Below are 25,907 nucleotides of genomic sequence, written 5' to 3'. Positions count from 1 at the left end.
CGAGACGGGATCGGGGAGCGCGAGCCGGGCGGACGCTGGCGCCCCGAGACCCCAGCGCTGACGCAGGAGAGCAGCGGCAGGAGGTCCGGCGCTCGGCCGCCGCAAGAAGCCGAGGGGCCGAGACTACATTTCCCAAAGGCCCCCGCGCCGCGCCGCCCCTCCCCGCCGGGTGGAGGGCTTCGGGGCTTCTGGGCGCCGCTGCGGCGCGTGCGTGCGTGGACGGGGGCGTGTGGCGGCCGGCCGGGGCCGCGGGGCGCGCGCGCGCGTGTCTGCGTGTGTGGGGACCCGGGCTCCGGACGCGGCGGGCCGCGGGCGTGAGCGCGAGCCCGCGGGGGCAGCGAGGAGCCCGGCGCCGAGAGGCGGCCGCCTCCCGGGCGGGCCCTGCGCAGCTCGCCGCAGCCGCGTCGTCGGCTCGCGGAGGCCTGGCTCGTCATTGATTCGCGGTCGCCGCTGCCATTGTGACGGGATCGCCTCGCCCACCGCGCCTCCCGGTCCCGCTGCGGGCACACGCGCGGGCGGCGGCGTGTGCTTGCTTCGTCGTCGGGCACGTCGTGTTGGTGCCTGTTAACCTCAGCGCCCTGGCTGGACGGTGGGTTCCTCCATAAGTAAGTTTTCTTCCTGTGATTTTCACCCCTTGCTTGGATGACTATTTTCCCCGTTGCGGGTGATTCTTGGATTCACGTCGTAGTTATTAATAGCGCATGTTGCCGCTTTGCAAGGGTAATGACAGCACTCGTAGCGTTTGGTGTCTGTGCTGTGTGGTGCTTGTGGGAGGTTTGAACCAAAATACGTTGTCTGCTGATCCTGCTTTTCCTTTTCCCCAGCTAGGGCTGTAGGTTTCAAATTTTGCATATGGCTTTTTCTAGCATTTGCTGAAAATGATCATGCTGTTTTTGTTCGAGGAGGAAATTTCTTAGCAGTAAGAGTCTCAACATTCCTAGGAGAAATCCAACGTGATTATACTGGTTTTAAAATATGTATATCATTGGATTCTATTTGTGGATATTATCAGAGTTAAAGGCTACTTGCTTCTTGAAGAAGTAGGTCTCTTAATATCCAGCCTGTAGAAAGGGCTGGATAAGTTTCTGTTTCTTGATCGAGTCTAAAAATACTAGGTTAAAAAACTTTTTTACTTCCAAATGCCAGCATAGCCTGATACAGGGCTCGAACTCACAGACTGTGAGATCATGACCTGAGCCGAAGCCGGGAGTCAGAGGCTTAACTGACTGAGCCACCCAGGCGTCCCTATTTTAGTAGACTCCACACCCAGTGTGGGGCTTGAACTCACGACCCAGAGATTAAGAGCCTCAGGCTCTACCAACTGAGCCAGGCAGGCACCCCTAACTGTGTGTGTGTGTGTGTGTGTGTGTGTGTGTGTGTGTGTGTGTGTGTTTAATCAAGTAGATTAACTGGAGGTGTTAATGTGTTTAACCTAGTTTTATTTTTCAGAGACAGCTCAAATTTAATTACTATTTTATTTTTCCTTGACACTAGAGTTGTTAAGCCAATCAAAATGGTGCATATCATCTAACATCTAGTATGATGTCAAAGGTAAGGTTAACTTCAGTGTTACATAGACCCCACCCAGAGTCTATGAAGAAGGTGAAGCATTTCAATTCTGTAGCAGAATACACTGTGCTTTGAAAAGTAAGAGGGAAGACGAGATGGCATCCAGAATGTGAGCTAACAAATGTGTCAGGTTGGCGGTGTTGACTGTAGTTAACTGTCTGGACAGTTAAACAGCATAACTCCTCCTCACCCCTGTTAAACCACCTCAGCCCTCCACTAACTTTTCTCTATGACCTAACTCATTTACTTCTTTTCTGTTTCGTTAAAATTGTCTAGCAAAGGCTGCTGGAGGGTGAATTTCACACGTTCATGCCTATTTTCAAATATTGTTCCCTTGTTCTGTCATTCCTTCTCTCAATATACATTTCTTGAACTCTGAGCATGTGCTAGTCACAGGGAAGGGATTTGGGCTACAGATAAAGAAGGAAGTCTGTTTAGCAGTATTTTACATTAACATTGTCTCAAAATTCTGCTTAGAACAAGACAGTATTTACATAGAAACAAGGTATATTTTCTGGAAAAGAGATTACAAAATTATTCTTATTAATTATAAATACCCCTACCATGTAGAAGAGATTCAGTTAACATGAATGCGGTTTTAGTAAAGTGACTGAAAAGGAAATATGTAAGTGAATAGATTGCTTTACGGTCTTCAGTAACAAGTTAACACATGCCTTTGTAAAAGATAGCCTACTCACAATAGCAATGAAGTACCTAATATTAATTTTAACTAGAAATGTACCTGAGCTATATGGAAAACTTTAACATCTTACTAGGAGATAGGAAATAAGAACAAAGGTGAATAGAAATGAGAACAGTTCTGTTTTTATTAAATTCAGTTGTCTAGGAAATAAAACTGGGATTTCCCCCCCCCAAGAATCCCTATGCACTTTGTTCTTTATATCTTCATCTTTTTTATAATTAATTTTTAATAAAATTTATTGTCAAGTTAACATACAGTGTATACAGTATGCTCTTGGCTTCAGGGGTAGATACCCGTGATGAATCCTTTATATACAGCACCCAGTGCTCATCCCAACAAGTGCCCTCCTCAATGCCCATCACCCACTTTCCCCTCTCCCCTGCCCCCTGCATCAACCCTCAGTTTGTTCTCTGTATTTAAGAGTCTCTTATGGGTTTGCCTCCCTCTCTGCTTGAAAGTATTTTTCCCCTTCCTTTCCTCATATGTCTTCATCTTAAAAGCATTATGGAAGTAGCTCGTTCCTTTTCATAATTTGATGAGAAAATGTTTCTGTTAAAAAGAGATACTCCCTAGAAATGATGGGTTACCTTGGTTTTCATGACATAGTTTAAACACTGAAGGCTTAGTTACATAGTTTAAAAAGCTTACAAGTTTTGGGGGGGGTGGGCATAGAGGAGGACACTTATGGGGATGAGCACTGAGTGTTATGTGGAAACTAATTTGACAATAAACTATTTGTAAAAAAAAAAAAAAAAAGCTTACAGGTTTTAATAATTTTTGTTTTAAGGAAAAAGAAGTTTCATATTGTAATATGTCTGTTTTGCTTACAATACACATAGGATGTCTCACATCAGACTGAAGTCTCCTGTCACATCAGCATGTTTTGTATCTTCTGGCCAGGAAGGAAGGTCAGGACTGGGTGTGGCATAGGCTATATGTGTATCTGACACAGAACCAAGGCCAAGGGCATCATTTTTGCCTCTTTCCACACAATATCTTTCTGTTGTCTCAGTCTTACCTTTTCTCACATTTCGTTATGAAAACTTTTGAACATACAGCTAAATTAGAAGTTTACAGAGAGTACTTGTAACTGGCCCCCCAACTCTACCATTAACATTTTATTATACTTTTTTTTTTTTTTTAATTTCTAGGGGGGAGAGAGAGAGACAGCGTGAGCAGGGGAGGGTCAGAGAGAGAGGAAGTCACAGACTGAAACAGGCTCCAGGCTCTGAGCTGGCAGTCAGCACAGAGCTCGACGCAGGGCTCGAACCCATAAACCATGAGATCATGACCTAAGNGCTCCAGGCTCTGAGCTGGCAGTCAGCACAGAGCCCGACGCGGGGCTCGAACCCACGAACCGCGAGATCATGACCTAAGTGAAAGTCGGACGCTTAACCGACTAAGCCACCCAGGCACCCCTTATTATACGTATTTTAACATACATCTATTTCTTCGTCAGTCCATCTTTTTTTTTTTTTAATGCATCTCAGAGTAAATTGCAGACATCAGTATTCTCCTCCTAAATACTTCTGAATGCATGTGCGTTTTGAACTAGAATTCAGTATTTGTATAGCTTTATCTTTTGATGTAAATTTACATAAAATGCAACTATCCATGTGTGAGTTTTCATAGATGCATGGTCTTTGCCTTTTGTATCTTCAAGTATGTCTTTGCCATCTCTTCTGGTCTTAGAGTCTTAACTGTGGCTGTGTTCTTTTCCTAACCATTCCTTGCCCTTTGCACATGCTGAATACTGATGAACTTACTCAGAATCTAAAGAGATTCTGTTTGCTTTATTAAGAAGCATATACTCAAAATGCCCAAGTGAAATGCTGTCCCTGTCAAGGTCTTTCCTGTCTCTGGCACTGGCCCTCAAGTACTGGGGGTTCAAATGGAGAGCGGAGGGCAGACACCTTGGAAAACAGACATGCTATCTTTGTGGGTGCTTGTTAAGAATTTGACAAATGTCAGGGGTGCCTGGGTGGCTCAGTCAGTTAAGTGTCCGACTTCGGCTCAGGTCATGATCTCATGGTTTGTGGGTTCAAGTCCCTCGCTGGACTCTATGCTGACAGCTAGCTCAGAGCCTGGAGCGGCTTCAGATTCTGTATCTCCCTCTCTCTCTGACCCTCCCCTGCTCAAGCTGTCTCTCTCTCTCTCTCTCTCTCTCTCTCAGAAGTAAATAAAAACATTAAAAAAAAAGAATTTGACAAATGTCAGTGGAACAAATAGGAAGTTCAAAGCACTATGCCAGTCTCTTTCTGAGATTTAGAATGAGATTATCCCCAATTCTGAAGTGGTTCTTTATCTCAGAAGGGATGTGGACAAATAAGTAGTGGTAGCTTAAGGCCAGGTGTTGAAGTGCTAAAAGCATGTGCAAAGTGTTCCACGATTACTGGTCAGGGAAGTTACTCTTCTGGAACAACAGAAAGCCTTGTCAGAAAAGGTGGCATATAAGTGACACTTAGAGAGCATGGGATGAGTGCAGCGGGAATTGAAATTGAAATTGAAGTTGAAATGTTGTCGGGGCCCAGAATACAGATGATTGTGAATCCTGGGTACTCAGGTACTTGGTCAGAGCTGTGCTGCAGAACGTCTGGTGCCCTGGATAGTAGCTTTCATAGCCTCTGGTTCATCCTTGGAGCTTCTTGCAGCCGCTTTCCACCCTGGCGGTGGGCAGAATACTCACTCCCCAAAGAACCAGAACCTGTGGCTGTATTACCTTATATGGCAAAAGGAACTTTGCAGATGTGATTCAACTAAGGACTTTAAGATGGGGAGAGTACCCTGGATTGTTCAAGGGGGCCCAGTATAATCACAGAGGTCCATCAGAATAGGGGGGCAGAAGGTGGGTGCCTGGAGGAGATGTGACCACAGAAGAAAGGGGCAGAGAGAGGTGCTGTCACCAGCTTCCTGGCTTTCCATGCTGATGCCTCCATCTGAATTTTTTTTTTTTTTAAATTTTTATACTTTATTTTTGAGACAGAGAGAGAGTGTGAGCAGGGGAGGGTCAGAGAGAGATGGAGACACAGAATCTGAAGCAGCTCCAGGCTCTGAGGTAGCTGTCAGCACAGAGCCCGACGTGGGGCTCAAACCCACAAACTGTGAGATCATGACCTGAGTCGAAGACGGAGGCTTAACCGACTGAGCCCCCCAGGCGGCCCTCCCTCTGAACTTCTGACTCCATCCCTTGCCCTCCTCTCTCCTGTGGCTCCAGCCTGCGTGTTTGTCACTCAGGATCTCTTCCAGCTGTGCCTTTTCTCTTCTTTCTTCACCTCCAAGCTTTTCCTTCCTTTTGTGGAATGTGTCTGCTGCTCCCAGCAGTTGAGACTGCTCTCCCCAAATCTTTACTGAACCCTTATCTAACCACTCCAGCACATTAGATTCCAATCCTTAACTTACCTGAATGCTTATTTTAAGTCTGCCCTCTTTGAAATTCTTCTGGCTTTTGGTCTACCTCTCTTTTGGATCTTCTTGTTCATTAGTGGCTCTTTCTTTGCCTCCTTTGTGGACTTTTCTTTCTCTCCTGTTTGCTTCCTAAATGTAGATTTTTTCCCCCATAATCTAATCCTGGTTTTATACTTTATTGTACTCTTCACATTATCTTTGGCTGACTTTATATATTGCCATGGTGTCATCTGATAATACCATGAGCTAGCTTTATCAGACCTTACTGTTTCTTAGTGGGCTTTATAAAAGAATTATGTCATAGGGTTGTTAGGAATGTATATCTCTTTCAGACTCCTGCCCATCTGCCTACTTCACCTTTATCTCATAGCAGAAGAACACAGTCACTCTCAAATCTGTGACAAAAGGCCATCCCCCACCCCCCGAGTCTTGAGAATATAGCTGAGTAGTTTGGATAGATGCAGATAGAACAGAAATGTGGATGGCAGATGGTACAGGTGGGTAACCCTCCCATCTAAATATATCTTCCTAAATGTCATTTCTCTGGCCCATTTTCTATGTTTGAAACCAGTGCCATGAGGATGTGAGGGTGATCTGGCTGTGACATCTGTCGGCCCATCGATCGCCAGCATTGATTCGACTGATCTGGTTTTCTAGCTGGGTGTTCCCTCCCTCCTCTGCTCTATGTGCGTCCCTCCCGAAGCTGTGTGCTCAGCGGAAGAGGACGAGCTTCCCCAATAGAGAACCTTCAGCCAAGGGTGTATGAGTAGCTCTGCTTGCTGCTAGAGCCTCCAGACAAGCTCTCAAGGACCATTTGTAGGAGAACATGGGGTAGCCAAGCTTCCAGAACGCGACACCTCCAGATGAGGTGCTGCACGTGGCAGTTTGCCTTTCTTTAAACAGACACACGAAGGTACACAGTCCCATCATTCCTCTAGTGCCTCCTCCTCCTGATACATTGTTGTCGTATCAGTCACCCAGGAAACTGGGCGTCTTCCTTAACCCTTAACCTGTCTTCACATCTGTATTCATCTGATTTCTAGGATATACCATTTCCAAAATCTGTCTGCTCTACAGCCCTAATTTGTGTTCCCATCCTCTGGATTATGATATTAGCCTCCTTCCTGGTTCCTTTGCTGCTGTCAACATCTTCCTCCAGTCCATCACATAACTATCCCACATGCAGAGGAGTTGTTTTTAAGGTGCAAATCTAGTATCATTTCTGGGCTTAAAACACATAGGAGAGAGTTTGAAAATGGTGTTTTTGTTCTTTTGTGACCTAGGTCTGGCCATGTGTGTCTCTCGGCTCCTTTCTGGCTCCACCCTGCCCTTCCCAGTGTGCACCAGCTGCAGTGAGCTCCCTTCTCTTCACATCATTGTCTCAGACTTTGCCTTTATTCACACAGTTCCTAGAGCCCCAGTGGCTCTAGGCCTCACCCTTAAACCCTCCAGGTGGTGCTGGGTGGTGTTTTCTGTGCTCCGTGACCCCTTGGGCATGCAGTAATCATAGTGAACTCTGAGTGTCCATTTTCAGTTTCTTCTGCTAGACTCAGCTGCTTGATGGCAAAAATAAATACTTTGTTCATGTTTTTATCCGCTGGGCTTTGTACAGAGCCAGGCACATAGTAAGTGTTCCCTAATGATTTATTAAAATGACAGAATAAGATCCAAATCTGTAACATCAAGATAGTCATCAACTTACCAGCAGTTCCACTGAACACAACACCCATCCTGGTATCCCTAAATCAGTTTCAGCCGGTTCCATAGAAAGATACTTTGTGACTGATCAAAGAATCTGGTTATTCCTAAGAAGTGGTAGGATTTAATTAATTAATTAGCTCAAATAAATTTGAATAATTAAATAGGTTAAATAATGTCTTAAATCAGTGGTTCTCAACCTTGGCTACACATTAGAATCACCCAGGGAATTATTTAAAATTAACAAAACCCTGGTCTCCTCACAGGCAATTAAGTCAGAATCTCTCATAGAAGGAAGGCATGGGATCCAGGTGTTATAATCTATAAATATACTTGGCAATTCCAGTGTTCAGGTAGGGTTGAGAACCACTGGTTTAGATAAAGGTTAGAGTGAGTTATCAGAAATGGAGGTTAAGGGAAATTGGGATGAAATGAGACTAATTATAAACTTTTAAAATTGTATATAATCATAAAATGGGAGAGACATTGGAATGACCTTAGATATCTATGTAAAGTAGAGGCTGCACTGTAGTGGTTGTTTGTTTTATTTTGTTTTGTTATTAAGATAGGCTTGAAAATTTATTGGTGGCCAGAAATTTCCTGCTTTGTTAGGCAACCTGATCTATTTCCAGGTGTCTTATGATTAACAGAGTCTTATTAAATTGACTTTAACTGACTTTTTGTGACTCCACACATTATTCCTAATTCTGCCCTCTGGAGCAACTCAAATATCCCTGTTCCAAGGGCCTCTAAATATGTGAAAATCATTCTCTTGCTTCCATAAAGTAATTTCTTATGTAGTTTAACATCCCTGGTAATTTCAGCCTTTATTCATCTGACATTGAGAAGGAAGCTCTGTGAGAGGTTGAGAAACAACTTGGTAAGTTTTGGAGCACAGTTGGAAATAACGCAGTTGAGGTTGAGGAACAAGGTTAGGGTAGAAGACAGAGTGATCTCTTCATTCTGGCTGAAACACTTAGGTCTGTTGTGTGCCATGCAGTGGGGTAGACAGGATAAAATAAGTAGATTTTTTTGTGCCCTGAAAGTGCCCAGGGGGTCACTGAAAATGAACACCAAGAAAGGCTGAGGATGCAACCAAGGGAAACCTACATTAAAGTTCATCATAATTTTTGAAATCATTAAAGAAAACTAAGAACTAAGATATACAGAGGTGGAGAAGGAGGCAAAGTAAATAAAGAGCTTCAAGAACATTCCAGAGGCCAACAGTGTCCTCTGTAATAGATGTCATTGGTAAGAGCCATTTTAGTGGTGTGACAGGGCAGAAGCCATGTTGCTTTTATTCACATACATTTGCATAGAGCTGCAATGGAAACCCTTACGATCTCCAGACGGCCAAGGCGGAAAACAATCGGAATGAAAAATTCAAGAGAACTGTAAATACAGACATATGGGAAATACTCGAGCCCAGTATTCAAAAGGTGGAAATTAAAAATACAATCTAAATTTAAAACAACTTAAACATGAGATGTTTATAGGCTTCTGTTTTCTGTCTGTGATGCAGTGACAGGGAATAGATTTACCCTTTTGCCCATACAACAGCAGCAACAATAAAAAGACAAAATACACGAAATAATCGGTTTATATGGATATCAGATGACAAAAGACCGTCTTCCTTGGGAGATGGAAAAGCAATGAGGCAAGCATTCCGATTGCCCCAGTTTATTGCCTTGAGAGGGTTTCCAGTTTCCAGTAGAGGAAGGAAGAACTGAGGTGGAGCCCAGCAGACTTCCTGAGTCAAGGATGGAGCTTAGAATCTGGGGAGAGCAAAGCAGCTGTAGTTCTTAGAAGAGAACAGCAGAGAGGAGAGATCTGCAGAGGGTCTCGCACAAGGACTCAAGAGCACAGAGCAGCACATTTGTGTGAGGAAACTTCCCAAGGCCAGGGAAGGAATCCTCTAAAGGGTTGGAGGGAATCATCTTGATGTTTGCATGGAGAATACTGTTACTACTGGTCAGGCTGGAAAACTCTTGTAATTCCTGGAGCATTAGGAATGGAGCCATTTAAAGCACTGAAAGGAAAAATACCTCTACTTAGAATTCTGTATTCAGCAAAAATACATTTCAACAACAAAGACAAGACCACCAATAGAATGGGAGAAATATTTGGAAATTATATATCTGATAAGGGTTTAACATACATAGGATACATAAACTGACTTCTGTGTGTATATATATGCTCATATGTAGAATGTACAAAGAACTACAAGTCAATAACAAAAACACAAACTAACCAACTTAAAGATAGGTAAAGGACTTGAACAGACACTTGTCCAAAAGGAATATACCAATGGTCACTAAGTACGTGAAAATAATGCAAATCAAAACAACAATGAAATATCACTTCACGCCACCAGAATTGCTGTAAGAATCTAAAAACTGGAATAACAAGTTTGGCAAGCACGTGGGGAAACTGGAACCTCGTATATTGCTGGTGTGACTGAAAGGACACTGCTGCTGTGGAAAAGTTTTGTAGGTCCTCAGGGAGCTCAGCACACAATTACCATAAGACCCAGCAATTCGGCTCCTAGGTACAGACCCGAAGGGATTGAAAGCAGGGACTCAAGCAGATACTTGTATGCCAGTGTTGACAGCCGCGCCATTCACAAGACCCTCTAGACGGAAACAACTCAAGGGTCTATCACCAGATGATGGGGTAAACAACGTGGTCTGTCCATACGATGGAATAATACTTGGCCATTATAAGGAGTCAAGTTCTGATTCATGCCACAGCATCGATAAGCCTTGAAGACATTGTGCTGAGTTAAATAAGCTAGACAGAAAATAACAAATGTTGTATGATTCTATTTATATGATTATCTAGAATTGGCAAATTCAGAGAGACAGATTATCAGAGTAGGTTGTCAGAGTCTGAGGGGATGCAGGACTAGGGAGTTTGCTTACTGTTTCAGAGTTTTCATTGGGGTAATTAGAAAGTTTAGAATTAGTGAGGGGTGTACAATATTGTGAATGTAATTAATGCCACTGTATTGTACACTTAGCAATAATTAGCAAAATTTGTTATTTTTTTACTACAATTTTATTTTTTTTTTAATGTTTTATTTATTTCTAGGAGAGAGAGAGAGCGTGAGCAGGGGAGGGTCAGAGAGAGAGGGAGTGACAGACTCTGAAACAGGCTCCAGGCTCTGAGCTGGCAGTCAGCACAGAGCCCGACACGGGGCTCGAACCCACAAACCGTGAGATCATGACCTAAGCGAAAGTCGGACGCTTAACTGACTAAGCCACCCAGGCGCCCCACTACAATTTTAAAGATAAATAATGTAATTACCAAAAACCATTGGATTGTGTACTTTGAGAGGATGAATTGTCTTGTATGAATTATATCTCAGTAAAGCTATACTGAAAAAAAAAAAGGCAAAATGAAGGCATTGTCAGACTTAAAAAGCTGAAAGAATTTATTATTAGCAGACCCACATTGCAGGAAATGTTAAAAGATGTCCTTTTAAGGAGAAAGGAAATGAAACCAAATGGAAATCTGGGTCTACTGGAAATAATGAAAAGCACTGGCAATGGTAACTATGTAGGTAAATATATAATATTTTTTCCTTATTGTTTAAGTGTCTTTAAAAGATACTGACCACGTATTAGTTTTCTCTTTCTATGTAACAGATTACCACAGGCTTAGTAGCTTCAAAACAGCACCCATGTACTAGCTCACAGTTCTGTAGGTGGTAGTCTGACATACTCTGGCTGGGTTTTCTGCTCAGGTATCCCAATAGCTGCTGTCAAGGTGTCGGCTGGCCTGGGTTCTCATTAGGAGGCTCTGATTGTGGGCAGAACTCGATTATTTGTGACTGTACCCTGTTCAAGACTGGCTGTTAGCTCCCTGAGACTGCCCACGCTCCTTGCTGTGTGGCACCATCCACCTGAAGGCCACTAGTGGAACATCCCAGTTTTCTTATGCTTCCAATCTCTGACTTCCCTTCTGTGATGAGCTGGAGAAAACACTTGTTTTCTTATCTGTAAGGATATTAGATCAAGGCCGATTCTGTTTTTTGATTTGTTTTCCTCAAAAAAGAGAATTTGTAGCAGTAGAACCATTAAGTTGCAAATGAAATTTTCCATGGAACTTTAGAGACTAAGGGGGAAAAACTGCAATCGACATAGCTCTTTTCTTCCTCCTCCTAGGAGTTTCAGCCACTGTAGATGTGTTTTTGGACTATCTCTTGATTTTCCTTTTTGTGTGGTGGGTGTTTGCATTATACTCAGCCGGCAGCCTAGGTTGATGCTTTATGAAACCTCCCTATCACAGCAAACTTTCCTCATGTTTCTTTTTTCTTCTTTCCCCTTCTCAGGGTCTCCATTTCTGAAAAAAACATCATCAAGAACAAGGAGGACATGGAGGCCGAGTTGCTAACAGCCCGGTCCCACGTAAGTTGGGTGGCCTTCGTTGTTTTCCAACTGAGAACCCCTTTCTGCTTGAGTTTTGGAATCCTTTGCCTAGGAACTTCAGAAATTTTATCCTGGACACTCTCCTCCGGAAGACTGGCACTATTTTGTTTGCTTTGTTTGTAGATGTAGTTTTAATTCCTTTCATGTAAAGAAATACAAGTTTAGCAGTGATGCGGGCAGGAGGAGTCAAGTGGGTAATGTTGAGGATTCTGACAAAATGCTTTCATCCACACTAGGGAGTAAAGGCTACAGTACGCTTCCTCCCCACAAAATGATGTGGGAATTGGGAGTGTTGGTGCCTGGTGGGGCTCTCTGGCCCCTCGTTGTCCTAGATGTGGAGCTGGCTATATGATGCTTCCCTCGGGAGCTCCTGTTGGAAGGAGCTTGGGCGTAAGTTATGTACTTATCCAGGGGTGACCACAGCCAGGGTATGAGGGCCGGGAGCCTGGGCCCCTTGTGCCTTATTCACCTTCTTCCCCTGGAGCGTCCTGCATTTCTACCTCTGCTTATGTGCAAAGTCCCACTAGAGAGTGTTGTGGTTTCTGCTTTCGGCTGTGTTATGTATTTTGAAGGACTTAAGAGAAGAAAACTAGTTATATTTACCCAGATATTTACCGTATTTCTTTTTAATGTGGGTAATAAAGGTGTCGCTTCTGTGTCTAGTGTTTCTTTGTCAAATGGCTTTGTTACTATTAAAATATAATCTCCATTTTTTTTTTTAATATTTTTTTATTTATTTCTAGGAGAGAGAGAGAGAGAGACAGCGTGAGCAGGGGAGGGTCAGAGAGAGAGGGAGACACAGACTCTGAAACAGGCTCCAGGCTCTGAGCTGGCAGTCAGCACAGAGCCCGACGCGGGGCCTGAACCCACGAACCGCGAGATCATGACCTAAGCGAAAGTTGGACGCTTAACCGACTAAGCCACCCAGGCGCCCCTATAATCTCCATTTTTAAAAAATGCCTACCAATGTTTAGGAAAAATGTTTTGGATAATTATTTTAGATCAGAAAACCTGGTGAGTTTGATCTCTTAAGCATGAAGTTGTACTTGAACTGAAGACTGCTTTGTGTCTTTTTTCTGCCTTGAATTAGGTTCTTTATTTCACATAATATAAATGCAGATTAACTTTTGGTGTCTGATGCTCCTTGCTGTAGGTGTCTATAATAGAGTTGATTTAAATAAAAGTTCTGATGGTTTCTAAACCTAGAGCATAACCTGGAACTGGATTTTAGGCAGTAAGTATCTAAGAGCCATTCCTGTTAGGACTTGATCAGAATCCAAAATACATACTACTCACTTCTGGAGTGAATTCTGTTCCATTCTCTTTCCCTAGCCCAGTGCTGTCTGCCTAATTTCTCTTTTTGTCTGTACTCAGGAAGGAAGGGCAGAAATATGTATCTGGTTTGATACATATTTGTTCCTTGTTATAGACACTGGTGACCTTCAAGGATGTACTTGTGAACTTCTCCAGGGAGGAGTGGAAGCTGCTGGACACGGCTCAGCAGATCATGTACAAAGATGTGATGCTGGAGAACTATAAGAATCTGATTTCCTTGGGTAAGACTAAGTTGTATTCTTAGAGATATCCCCCTGTGAGGATTTTGGTTCTTCACTGATAAAAAGGTATGGAAATAGTCAAGCACATATATCAGAGTATGAGCTTGGGGCCAGGGATGTGATTTCCTTGGGACAGAGAAGAGGGCTTTTTTTTTTTTTTAGGTTTATTTTTATTTATTTATTTATTTTACAAATAGTTTATTGTCAAATTAGTTTCCACATAACACCCAGTGCTCATCCCCACAAGTGCCCTCCTCCATGCCCATCCCCCCTCCCCCCCACATCCATCAGTCCTCAGTTTTTGTCAGCATTCAAAAGTCTCTCATGGTTTGCCTCTCTCCCTTTCCCCAACCATTTCCCCCCTTCTTCTCCCCCTTGTTCCTCAGTTAAGTTCCTCCTAATCCTCCTATAAGTGCAAACATATGATATTTGTCCTTCTCTGCCTGACTTATTTCACTCAGCATAACACCCTCAAGGTCCATCCATATTGCTACACGTGGCCAGATTTCATTCTTTCTCATTGCCATGTAGTATTCCATGGTATAGATAAGAGAAGAGGGCTTTTGTACTCACTTGTACTTTTATGGAGCAGGGGGAACTGTGTTTTGATTTGTTGGAATTTTTAAAAAATGCATATTTTGCTGCCTCTGTAGCCTCCCCTTGTCTACTTTTCAGAGTTGCCCCAAGACTAAGAAGGGGTTGGGGTTGAATCTGGGATGCTCTTTGTTTCCAGCCCAGAGCTCCCCAACCCCTGCCCAGTTCTTTATCTTTCACTGTGCACAGGGCATCAGCTTCCCAAACCAGATGTGATCCTCCAGTTGGAGAAAGGGGAAGAGCCGTGGCTGGTGGAGAGAGGGATTCACCGGGAGACCCGTCCAGGTGAGGACCAGTCAAGAGGTGTTGCAGGTCGTAGCTCAGATGAGAGTTAGGCACTAGAATCCCTGGACATAGTGGTCACTAGTTCTCATTTGTGAGGCAAAGACTGAGTTAATTTACCTTCTGTTTCCCCGTGACCCGTCTTTTTATAGTCTTGTCACTCTTCATTTGCATTCAAAGACAAACTTGTACTCTTCATGAAAATTATCTTTCTGTTGATGTGCTTGGTTTTAGCCCTGTTGGTCTTGCGTTCCTGATTTGTACACTAATTCTAGTGTCCTCGTGCTCTCATGCAGTGCACCTGGATGGTTCAGTTGGTTGAGCATCCAGCTTGATTTTGGCTCAGGTCATGATGCTAGGGTCATGGGATCAAGCCCCATGTTGGGCTCTGTGGCAAGTGTGAGGCCTGCTTAAGGTTCTCTGTCTCCCTTTCCCTCCCCACTTCCTCTCTCCCCCTCTCTCTTCCCCTCTCCTCTACTCTTGTCCTCTCTCTAAAATAAAAAAAAAAAAAACCCCAGGGGCGCCTGAGTGGCTTAGTCGGTTAAGCGTCCGACTTTCACTTAGGTCATGATCTCGCGGTTCGTGGGTTCGAGCCCCGTGTCGGGCTCTGTGCTGACGGCCAGCTCAGAGCCTGGAGCCTGTTTCAGTCTGTGACTCCCTCTCTCTCTGACCCTCCCCTGCTCACGCTCTCTCTCTCCTAGAAATAAATAAAAATATTAAAAAATATATATATTTCAAAAAAAACAAAAAACAACAAAAAAAAAACCCTTTTAAATGGTGTTTTTTTTTTCCTAGGTTAAGAACCAAACATTTTACCTGAAAGGCATTGAGAAACAGACAGACTTTTAACCAGGGGAAATAGTCTGCAGTAATACACACAGGTATAAACAAAAGGGCAGAAAAACCTAGGAGAACATGTGTTAGGGGCCAGGTTGTGAGTTAGTGTCCTGTGGTGTGAGTCCTATCAGTTGTTAGGTCTTGATGTCTCTGAACAAAGGAATCTGAATGCAAGACAGAATAATAATGTCAATAATGATTATTATGGTATTGCTTTGACCACGCATATGTCAGAGTCTGTGATGAGCTCGTACCTGATGGTACTTAATGATAATTTTACACCATAAATACTGTCGTTCCTCGGATTACAGATAAGCAAAATGATCTTTGAAAAGTTTTAACAACTTGTCTGGATTTACCACTGATAGTGTTAAAGTTTTGATTTAGAGCCTATATCTGGATAACTTGTGTACAGTTGCTTTCCCGGCCTGTTGCCTGGCCTCTCTGAGGTTCCTGGTGCCAGACATCTGGATGTTATTCTTTTGTGCTCGGACGGTGTCGAGAACAGGCACTGCCTGGCATAAGGCTGAACTTACGGTTTAGGAATGTGAAATTGGCTGTAGTGTGAAGAATGCATGTCAGGGGAAGGGTCTGGTGAGAAGTAGACATGTTAGGTTCTTATATCATTAATAGTTTAGATCATAGGAGTGCAGACCTTACCATGAGATTTTCTCTTACTGCCCCCAGCACTGAATATCCTGATCCCACATGTCCTGCCCAGTCCTGTGGCTTCCCCTTGGCCTCACTGCTTCTCTTATGTGCTGCACAGCCCAGCACCTTTCCGGTTTGTCGCTCTCCTCTTTCCTTTCTCACTAGGAAGGCGGCTGGATAAGCAGCTCACACAGCCTCCATACTTGGTCTCTACATCCCACTGTTTGGACCTTAGTGGTTTTTTAGTTACACAAAGATTCCTCATTTCTTTCAGATTTGGACACTGTGGTTGAAATTAAATCATCGGTGTCCAGTAAGAGTATTTCCAAAGATAAACAATCCTATGGCATTAAAATGGAAGGAATTCCAAAGAATGATCTCTGGTATTTATCATTAGAAGAAGTCTGGAAATGTGAAGACCAGTTGGACAAGTATCAGGAAAACCAGGAGAGACATTTGAGGCAAGTGGCATTCACCCAAAAGAAAGTACTTACTCAGGAGAGAGTCTGTGAAAATGGTAAATTTGGGGGAAATTGTCTTCTTCCTGCTCAACTAGTGCTGAGGGAGTATTTCCATAAACATGACTCACATACTAAAAGTTTAAAACATAATTTAGTTTTTAGTGGTCATCAGGAAAGCTATGCAAGTAATAGTAGTGAATGTGGTCAAACCTTCTGTCAAAACATTCACCTTATTCAGTTTGCAAGAACTCAACCAGGAGAGAAGTCCTACAAATGCCCTGATACTGTCAACTCTCCTACTGGTGGTACATCCCTTGGTGGATCGAAGGGCATGCATAGGGATAAACCATATGAATGTAAGGAGTGTGGAAAATTCTTTAGCTGGCGTTCTAATCTTACCAGGCACCGGCTTATTCATAGTGGAGAAAAACCCTATGAATGTAAAGAATGTGGAAAGTCTTTTAGCCGGAGTTCTCACCTCACTGGACATCAGAAGACTCACACTGGCGAGGAACCCTATGAATGTAAAGAATGTGGAAAGTCCTTCAGCTGGTTCTCTCACCTTGTGACCCACCAGAGAACTCACACAGGAGACAAACTGTACACATGCAGCCACTGTGGAAAATCTTTTGTTCACAGCTCCAGGCTCATTAGGCATCAGAGAACTCACACTGGAGAGAAACCTTATGAGTGTCCCGAGTGTGGGAAGTCTTTCAGACAGAGCACACATCTCATTCTGCATCAGAGAACTCACGTCAGAGTGAGGCCCTACGAATGTAACGAGTGTGGGAAGTCGTATAGCCAGAGGTCTCACCTTGTGGTGCACCACAGGACTCACACGGGACTGAAGCCCTTTGAGTGTAAAGACTGTGGAAAATGCTTCAGTAGAAGCTCTCACCTTTTCTCCCATCAGAGGACACACACTGGAGAGAAACCATATGAGTGCCACGACTGTGGGAAGTCCTTCAGCCAGAGTTCTGCTCTCATCGTGCATCAGAGAATTCATACTGGAGAGAAGCCATATGAATGCTGCCAGTGTGGGAAAGCCTTCATTCGGAAGAACGACCTTATTAAGCATCAGAGGGTTCATGCTGGGGAAGAGACCTATAAATGTAATCAGTGTGGGATTATCTTCAGCCAGAACTCTCCGTTGATAGTACATCAAATAGCCCACACTGGAGAGCAGTTCTTAACATGTAACCAGTGTGGGACAGCGCTTGTTAACAGCCCTAACTTTATTCGGTATCAGACAAATCACATTAGAGAGAATACTTACTAATATTACAAATGTGGAAAGTTCTTCACAAAGAGCAATAACTTTGTTTTACATTGGAAACTACTTCTGGAGGGAAGTGGTATAGATGTAATCTCTGTAGAAATGTTTTCAATCTTGTTACTACCATTTTGTGCACTAGAGAGTTGGTCCTGGAAGGGGAAATAACCTGCAGATTTCACGGCAGAACACAAAAACCACCAGCTTTTCTTTCCACGATTTCCTACAAAAGCAGTTATCCTTGGAGCATTCTTGACCAAGCCTTAAAATGCTAGAATCTGAGAAGGAACCATTGAAGTAGGTGGGAGATTATCCAGCTTCGTTGCCTTCTTCAAAAAAATGTCAGTCGGAATGATACTTTAGAAAGACAAGTCAGTGAGAGTTGCTATTACAAAGAATAAAAATTTGATATTTGTTGTAACAAAAGCGGAAAATAATATTCCAGTGAAATAATGTGCCATGTTTTTACTTGATTGTCCTTCTGGGACATTTGGTAGTGTCTCCTCTGTTTTGTGTGTCTGATATAAACCACATTTTGGTTAGTAGCAGGGAAAATACTTATAATGTAAAGCAGAAAAAGAACACATTTACTAGTAATGGTACTTATTTTAAGTATATTTGCATGTGAGCAAGAATTGAGAAATAATCTGGATAATGAACAGAATCTATTTTGTTAGGTAATGGGATTGAGTGAGCTTTGTAGTTTATTCCATGTTACTCCTAATTATTTGAAGATATTTTTAAACATTAAAAAGGATATCCAGTTTCTCTAATCTGTCAGCAAGGATGCTTAAGGACCATCTGCTAGCAAACTTTCCCCTTCTACATTGTTTGGGTCATAGGACTGTACTCTTTGAGACCATGTGCTGAAGGCTCCTGGGAATTTAAACACAGGGATTCTTTGGACTTTGAGACCTAGAAGATGATTAGGTGTTTGAGCACATGAGGGAGGGTCCCCCTTTGAGTGGGAAGCAGGTACCTGGTCCAGTCTTAGAGCAGCTGTGCTCATGAAGTAAACAGCACTTCTCAAAGCCACCCTCCTTATAAAGTTATGAGTTACAAAGTTACGAAGTTCCACCTCTGTCCTTAACTTGCTGGGTGAACTTGGGCATGCTTCCTAGCATCTCTGTGCCTCTTCTGTAAATTAGGGATATTACTTATCGTGTAGGACAGTGGTGAGTGTTAACTGAGTAAACATACAAACAGCTTAGAATAGTGCCTGACACATGTTAAGTGTTGTGTTGTTGTGGCCGTGGTAATTGCTGTCATTGTTGTCCCACCTCCGGTGTATGTCTTTGAATTTAAACCTGCTTGCGTGTGAGTGAGAGCTTACGAGCTCTCACTTCCTTCCCAGCCGTGTTTCCTTCTTACCTACGTCAGCACTTCACAACCTGAGGAAATCACTACCCATAGTGGGTGTTATCGACTCACTTCTGAGGATCAATAAACAACTTTTAATATTGTATGTGAAATCATCTTCTTTGTATAAAGGTTTTCTCTTCTAGGGAAAGAAGCCTAATCTTCAGATTCTGTGGTAAGTTCATGACCCAAAAATTTAGAAAGAGAACCTGTTTTAATTCTCTGTTTCATTCTATAAATGGATCTCTGTGAAGGGACTAGCCATTGTCATTTTATAGCAAAACAATATATTTTAGATGCTTAATGACTGGTGAATGATAAATATTTTTGAGACCAGGAGGACAAAGATCTTGATGTCTCTCTCCCAGGAAAAATCTAGAAATGATGGCCAAGAGTCATGAGGCGTGAGAGCGACAAGGAACCGGAGACCATCTAACTTATGCTCTTCATGTACAGTTGAGATCAAGTGAGTTGGCACTGGTCTCACATTATGAGTGAAGTCAGATCCAGAACTAGATCCTTAGGTTCCTCAATTCCTGCTGTGTTCTTCAGTGCAGATATATTATTCACATGTAGATATACTCCTATCAGAAATCATTTTCGTGATAAGCAGTGGTTCTTATGAGTGTAGAAGAGTAGTCCCTTAACTGGGCTTCTTAGAATTTCTGATAACCAATGGCTCAATTTTCCTCAACTGTATAATGGAGTTACTTCTAGTATCTACCTCAGAGGGTTGTTGTGTGGATTAAGTGAGATAATGTATATAAAGTATTTAAAACAGTGCCTGGCACACAAATATTAAATGTGTTAGCTACTACTACCACTGTTATTAACACATTAAGGAATGTAGGAAGAGATAAATAACTATGGATGATCACTAAAACATTACGTACAATAGTGCAAACTTTGCAGTATAGAAATGTATAATAGGAAAATGGTTATAGCGTATCCAGGTCATGGAATATTACTCAGACATTAAAAATATGCAAACTGTTAACAAGAAAAATGTTAATGTTGTCATGTGTTTTGAAAAGAGCATGATAAATAATTGTTAATATGGAGTAAGCTCAAGTATAAATAAATGAATTGTAAATAACTGAAATGAATCTTGTTTAAAACTCTTAGGAAATTTGTCAAAAGATTAATAGCAGTTAACTTTCTTTTTTTCTTTCTTTTTTGTTTTGTACTTGTCTATTTTTTCCAAAGTCTCTTCAACAAATATATATTACTTTTATATTACAGTTTCTTTAGTAAGCAATTTTTTTCTCTTCCAACATTTTTGTCTACAAATAAGCTACTAGAACCTGAACCATGGAATTTGATAGCAGATGAACCAGTGGTTGGCTGGGGATGGGAGAGTGATCGACAGCAGATGGGACCACAAGGGAACCATTAGGAATGATCTGTATCTAGACTGGTGGTGGTTCCATGACTGTACTTGTCTGTTAAACTCATCAGAGTATACATTTTAAGGGTCCAGTTTGTTGTATGCAAATTTTATCTCAATAAAATTGATTTTTTGAAAATATTCAGCAAACCAGGAATTTCTGGGAAATCAGAAAATCTGCAGCTCCAAGTGAAATGTAGTAACAGTAGTAGTAGTAGTAGTAGTTGCTGATTTTTGTAACTCATCTTTGTGTATAGACAGCTTGATACAAGGTAGCCGAGCTAAGCCCTTTAATACAATAGATTACTTCACCATCTGTAACCCTGTAAGGAACATATTAGCGCCCCTGTGGTTAAGGGAACTAGAGTTTGGAAATTTAGGTAATTTGCCCACATTTACATAGCTAGTAAATGGTGAAGCTTTATATGAAAAATAACGTGTGTGGCAGATCTCAAACGATGTCTGGCACTTTGTAGAGAATCTTTTTTTTTTTTTTTTTCTAGGAGAGAGAGACAGAGGCAGCGTGAGCAGGGGAGGGTCAGAGAGAGAGGGAGTCACAGACTGAAACAGGCTCCAGGCTCTGAGCTGGCAGTCAGCACAGAGCCCGACGCAGGGCTCGAACCCTCGAACCGCGAGATCATGACCTAAGTGAAAGTCGGACGCTTAACCGACTAAGCCACCCGGCGCCCCCACTTTGTAGAGAATCTTAACAAAATTAGCCAGTTCAATATAGAAAATACATAGTACCATCATCATTTCCTTCAAAGACCAATTCACTCAGACCTCCCTCAAACAATGTCCTCTGTCTCCCTCTAGATTCTCATTGTGTCGTATCTTAAAATGATGCAGGTACTAAGTGGAGATAAGGATGTTAAGGGAAGAAAGTAAATTAGTGGTGGCATATAAGTTACATGGACCATATCATTTAATCTTCACATTAATTCTGTTCATGTGCGTTACCTACTTCTGTTTTGAGTTCACAGTGACTTGCCCCAAGTTGCAGAGTAAGTGGAGGAGGACCCAGGGTTCAAACCCAGATCACTTTGGCTCCAGCATGTAGTGCTTCCACTACTTGCTGCTGACTCCACATCTGGCAAAGGATCCTGGGCACTATCCTAAGGATAAGAGTAAACCACAGGAATTTTAATAAAGGACCCAATATAATCAGTCACCATTGTTATAGGCACACAAGGATTCAGAAAGTATTTTCTTTTTAAAAAATTTTTAATTTCATTTTGAGAGTGCGAGTGAGGGAGGGACAGAGAGGAAGAGGGAGAATCCAAAAGAGAATCCCAAGCTTATAGCGCAGAGCCTGATGTGGGGCTCGAACCCATGAACCGTGAGATCATGACCTGAGCCAAAATTAAGAGTGGGACACTTAACTGACTGAGCCACTCAGGCACCCCTAGAAAGTATTAATATTCGGGGGCACCTGGGTGGCTCAGTCGGTTAAGCATCTGACTTCAGCTCAGATCATGATCTCACGGTTCGTGGGTTCAAGCCCCATGTCGGGCTCTACTGACGGCTAGCTCAGAGCCTGGAGCCTGTTTCAGATTCTATATCTCCCTTTCTCTCTGACCCTTCCCTGCTCATGCTCGTTCGCTCGCTCTCTCTCTCTCTCTCTCAGAAATAAATAAAACATATAAAAAAAGAAAAAGTATTAACATTCATCCATGAGTTAAACACACACTGATTAATCTGTGGAATTACCGTTCCTGAAAGGCAAGAAGGTGAAAATGTTTGCTGTAGTTAACTTAGCCCTTAAATAACTGGGAAGCTGCCCATGTGCCCAGCGTCTCAGCAGCTGCTGAACAGGAATCAGAATTGGTTCAAAGAAATGGTGCGTAAACAGCTATTGGTTGAAGTTCTCAAACTACTCCGACAATGAGACAGATGGCAAGGGAATAGAGGTGCCATACATTTGTGGCTTCAAGGGTTGGAAAGGCCAGCCGCTTTTCACTGCACACAGTAGAAATTCATCTTTCAATTATGTTTAGTGACGAAGTTCTCCTATCACATAGATCTGTGGAAAAAGATTAGACTTAGGGTGTATTACCTTACAGATGAGTGAGTTCTACCCTGACTCCTGTTACGTATTTAATTTTGTGCTCCCAAAATTCGTGTGTTGAAGTCATCCCCCTTTACCAGAACATGACCTTACGTGGAAAAAGGGTCTTCACAGAGGTAATCAGGTTAAACAAGTCACTCGTGCAACCAATACTCGTACAGTATCAATGGTATGTAATAGGCAGAGGTCTATAACACATGCTTCCCGCACAGCATCTGTCGGAAGGAACCAGTCCTACCAACAGCCTGAGTTTGGACCTCTAGCCTCCAGAACTGTGAGATACATTTCTGTTGTCGAAGCCCACACTCTGGTGCTTTGCTATAGCTGACCTGGGAAACTGAGACACTGCTTCACCCCTCTGGCACTGCTAATCCCCTTTATCCTATTCATTTTTTCAATAGTACTTCTTATCTGTCAATCCTCTGTCTTCCCTTGCCAAAATGAATGCTTCACAAAGGAATTTAGTCTTAATTACTGATCAGTCATCTGGCCTGGTAGAGTGGCTAGCTCATTGTAGACATTCAATAAATAGTTGTTGAGTGACTTCAAGAAATACACATGCATCTGCTGAATCTAGAAAGGGCAATGCCATAAACTTATAGCCAACCAACACCTAAAGGTACATAGCTCTTGTAGCAAAGAGGAAGGGGAGAGGGCAGTTACTGGACGGTGAAGCAACAGTGCTTGCCACGTGGAGATAACATCCTAACAGATACCACAATAACAGACCATTTTAAAGAACAACAGGGGCGCCTGGGGGGCTCAGTCAGTTAAGCATCCGACTTCGGCTCAGGTCATGATCTCACGGTTTGTGGGTTCGAGCCCCACGTTGGGCTCTTTGCTGACAGCTCAGAGCCTGGAGATGCTTCAGATTCTGTGTCTCCCTCTCTCTCTACCCCCCCACCCCCGCTCGCGCTCTCTCAGAAATAAAACATTAAAAATTTTTTTTTTAAAAAAGAACAACAACAAAAGGCTTTGACCTACCACTAATCAAGTGGTATATACTTACTATAATGACAGAATACCAACGTCGGGAGCCCTGGCATAGTGCTGACCCAGAGTCCGCAAACAATGGACATAGACCAAATCCGGCCTTCTGTCTACGTCTGTAATTAAAGTTTTACCGGAGCACAACTGTGCTTATTCACATAGTTACTGTCTGTGGCTGCTCTCATGCTACAAGGCAAGGGTCAGTAGTTGTGAAAGACTGTGGTGCGCAAAACCTCAAACATTTACTAACTGGTTGTTACGGGATGAACGGTCTCCCAGATTCCTATGTTGAAGTCCTAATCCCCAATAACTCAGAATGCCACGGGGGTCTTTAAACATTTTAAGTTAAAATAATGATATTAGGGTGGGACCTCATCCAATCTGACTGGTGCCCTTATAAGAGGCGAGTAGGACACGGATACAGAGGTACAACATGGGGGGACATGGGGAGAGGACTATTTACAAGCCAAGCAAAGAGGTGTTAGGAGAAACCAACTCGGTCAACACCTTGATCTCTGACTTCCAGCCTCTAGAACTGTGAGAAAATAAACTTCTGTTGTTGAAGGCACTCAGGGCAACCCTAGCACACTTTTTCACTGGACTTTTACAGAAAAAGTTTGCAGACCCCACTGCAGGGAAACGCCAGTGGAACGAGGTAAAAAGACTAGAGACAGACTCAGATATGTGATAGGCAAAATAATGGCCCCTGAAAGATGTCTACATCCTCATCCTAGAATCTCTGAATAGGTTGTATGGCAAAAGAGGAGGAAGTTTGCTAATCCTGCATTCTCCAAATGTGCCCAGTGTAATCCATACATCCTTAAAAGTGAAAGAGGGAGACCGGAGGAGGCCAGAGCGAACAGGACTCAACTCTGTTGCGGGGTTTGAATACGGAGGGAATGGGCCACCACCCAAGAAATGCAGGTGGCCTCTCAAATCTGGAAACGGCAAAGGAAAGGATCCTTTTCCAAGAACCTCCAGAAATGAATGGATCCCTGTCAACACTTGGATTTAGCTTCCTAAGACCTGTGCTAAACTTCTGACCTACGGAGCGGTAAGATAAGTTTGTACTGCTTTAGGCCACCAAGTTTGTGGTAACTTGTTGATCCCGCTTTAGGTCCTCTGTCTTCTTCTCTCTCTGCCCCTACGCCGCTTGCACTCACATGTGCTCTGTCTCTTTCAAAAATGCACACCAAAAAAAATATATATATAGACAAAGCACACTTAGGGATGTAGCAGACATTTTCTCAAAAATCAATTAAGTGAGCTTGGCACTTCAAGGAAAATAAATGACAGTATTTTTTTTTTTGCCAACATAAAATTCGAGTTTTCAAGTAAATAGAAGAATTTTGGAAAACTTGTACTCCCACAGTGAATTTCACAGCTTCCCAATACTTAAGATCAATTATAATACGGAATAAGATTTTTCATATTGTAAAATGAAACGTGCCAACATTGTGAAGATCTGCATAAGTCAGTGAATATTTTCCAAATGACTATGATGCTACAGAAGCACGAATAAAACTATCCATTCAAAGTGCAAGACAGACGTTAATGTAATAGCGTGAAATCACCTACGTGGTTTCAGACTGTTCACCGCAGCTCGTTTCCCTGGTTCAGTTTGTGCCATCCAGGGGCACCCACGGTCACCTGACAGGCAGGTTCGAACACCCCGTCCTTTCCGGGCCGGGGCGGCCCAGCCCGAGCGTCGGACCCCGGACTTCGCCTCAGGTCCTGCCCTCACCGTAGTGAGTTCCAGCCCTGCATCGGGCTCTGCACCGGCAGCGTGGAGCCTGTTTGGGATTCTTTCTTTTTCTCTCTGTCTCTCTCTCAAAATAAATAAACGTTAAAAAAAAACCCCAAAAAACCAAAAAACCCAAAAAACTACCCTGTCCTTTTCCAACTGCATACCTGGGTGAGACTGGATTTTCTTTAAATACTTCCACAAAAACAAAAACAACACATGCAACAGGTTGCGGAAGCGAACACGACAACCCAGCTGTTTTCTATTAAATGAGACATTTAAAAGATTTCTCTCAGGAGAAAAATGTAAATCAATGCCACTGCTCACTACTTTTTTTTTTTTTTTAATGTTTTATTTATTTCTAGGTGAGAGAGAGAGACAGCGTGAGCAGGGGAGGGTCAGAGAGAGAGGGAGTCACAGACTGAAACAGGCTCCAGGCTCTGAGCTGGCAGTCAGCACAGAGCCCAACGCGGGGCTCGAACTCACGAACCGCGAGATCATGACCTAAGCGAAAGTCGGACGCTTAACCGACTAAGCCACCCAGGCGCCCCAAGCTCACTACTTTTTTAAAAGTAATATTCATTAAAATGTCACTTACGTTAACATGTTGTTACGAATTTTTGAGTTATAACCATTGCGGAAAAGCAAAGACCTGTGAACATTTTTACCTCAACTTACGCCGCCCCCGCCGTTTGCGCCGCTGCCGCGAACTGCGGTAAATCTCGGCGGTGTTTACAGCTGCCAGCGCGGCGCCCAAGCTCCCTCCCCGAGAACCACAGCTTCCGGACAGCAGCGCCCTCATCCGGCGGCCCTGGGGCGGAGCCCTCCCCGCGCCGCAGGACGTCATGCAGAGGCTTCTGGGAATTGTAGTTCGCTCTGTGCCGGGGTCGCACTGATGCA

General features: G+C 43.1%; 1 protein-coding gene and 1 long non-coding RNA gene across 8 annotated transcripts; one reads left to right on the top strand and one right to left on the bottom strand.

Moving 5' to 3' along the window:
• The first annotated feature begins 240 nt into the window (after positions 1–240).
• ZNF10 (zinc finger protein 10) lies at positions 241–18,931 on the top strand. Of its 7 annotated transcripts, XM_039222774.1 has the most exons (6): positions 241–605; positions 1,495–1,551; positions 11,709–11,784; positions 13,235–13,361; positions 14,145–14,240; positions 16,000–18,931. In XM_039222774.1, the coding sequence occupies exons 3-6, from the start codon at positions 11,752–11,754 to the stop codon at positions 17,463–17,465; spliced, it is 1,722 nt and encodes a 573-aa protein (XP_039078705.1). In that variant the 5' UTR covers positions 241–605; positions 1,495–1,551; positions 11,709–11,751; the 3' UTR covers positions 17,466–18,931. The 7 variants fall into 7 exon arrangements, with proteins under 7 accessions (XP_039078705.1, XP_039078707.1, XP_039078704.1 ...); XM_039222776.1 differs by lacking the exon at positions 1,495–1,551 and having other exon boundaries at positions 241–589; XM_039222773.1 differs by lacking the exon at positions 1,495–1,551 and having other exon boundaries at positions 241–601.
• Positions 8,958–25,770, bottom strand: LOC120224529. Its single transcript, XR_005526600.1, has 2 exons — positions 25,676–25,770; positions 8,958–9,404 (listed from the first exon to the last, which is right to left on the bottom strand). It is a non-coding gene; the product is annotated as an uncharacterized LOC120224529 (long non-coding RNA).
• Between the last annotated feature and the right edge of the window lie 137 nt (positions 25,771–25,907).

This window comes from Hyaena hyaena, unplaced genomic scaffold (genome assembly GCF_003009895.1).
Source record: "Hyaena hyaena isolate Hyena2069 unplaced genomic scaffold, ASM300989v1 scaffold_1186, whole genome shotgun sequence".
NCBI classification, from domain to species: Eukaryota; Metazoa; Chordata; class Mammalia; order Carnivora; family Hyaenidae; genus Hyaena; species Hyaena hyaena.
This window is presented reverse-complemented; position numbering and strand designations above follow the sequence as displayed.

What these genes read in the sequence shown, in the direction of transcription:
- ZNF10 (XM_039222776.1), top strand. Translation starts at nt 11,752, where the DNA reads ATGGAGGCCGAGTTGCTAACAGCCCGGTCCCAC. An exon ending in TGCTAACAGCCCGGTCCCAC is followed by an intron (nt 11,785 to 13,234) that starts GTAAGTTGGGTG and finishes TCCTTGTTATAG; the next exon opens with ACACTGGTGACCTTCAAGGA. An exon ending in TCACCGGGAGACCCGTCCAG is followed by an intron (nt 14,241 to 15,999) that starts GTGAGGACCAGT and finishes CATTTCTTTCAG; the next exon opens with ATTTGGACACTGTGGTTGAA.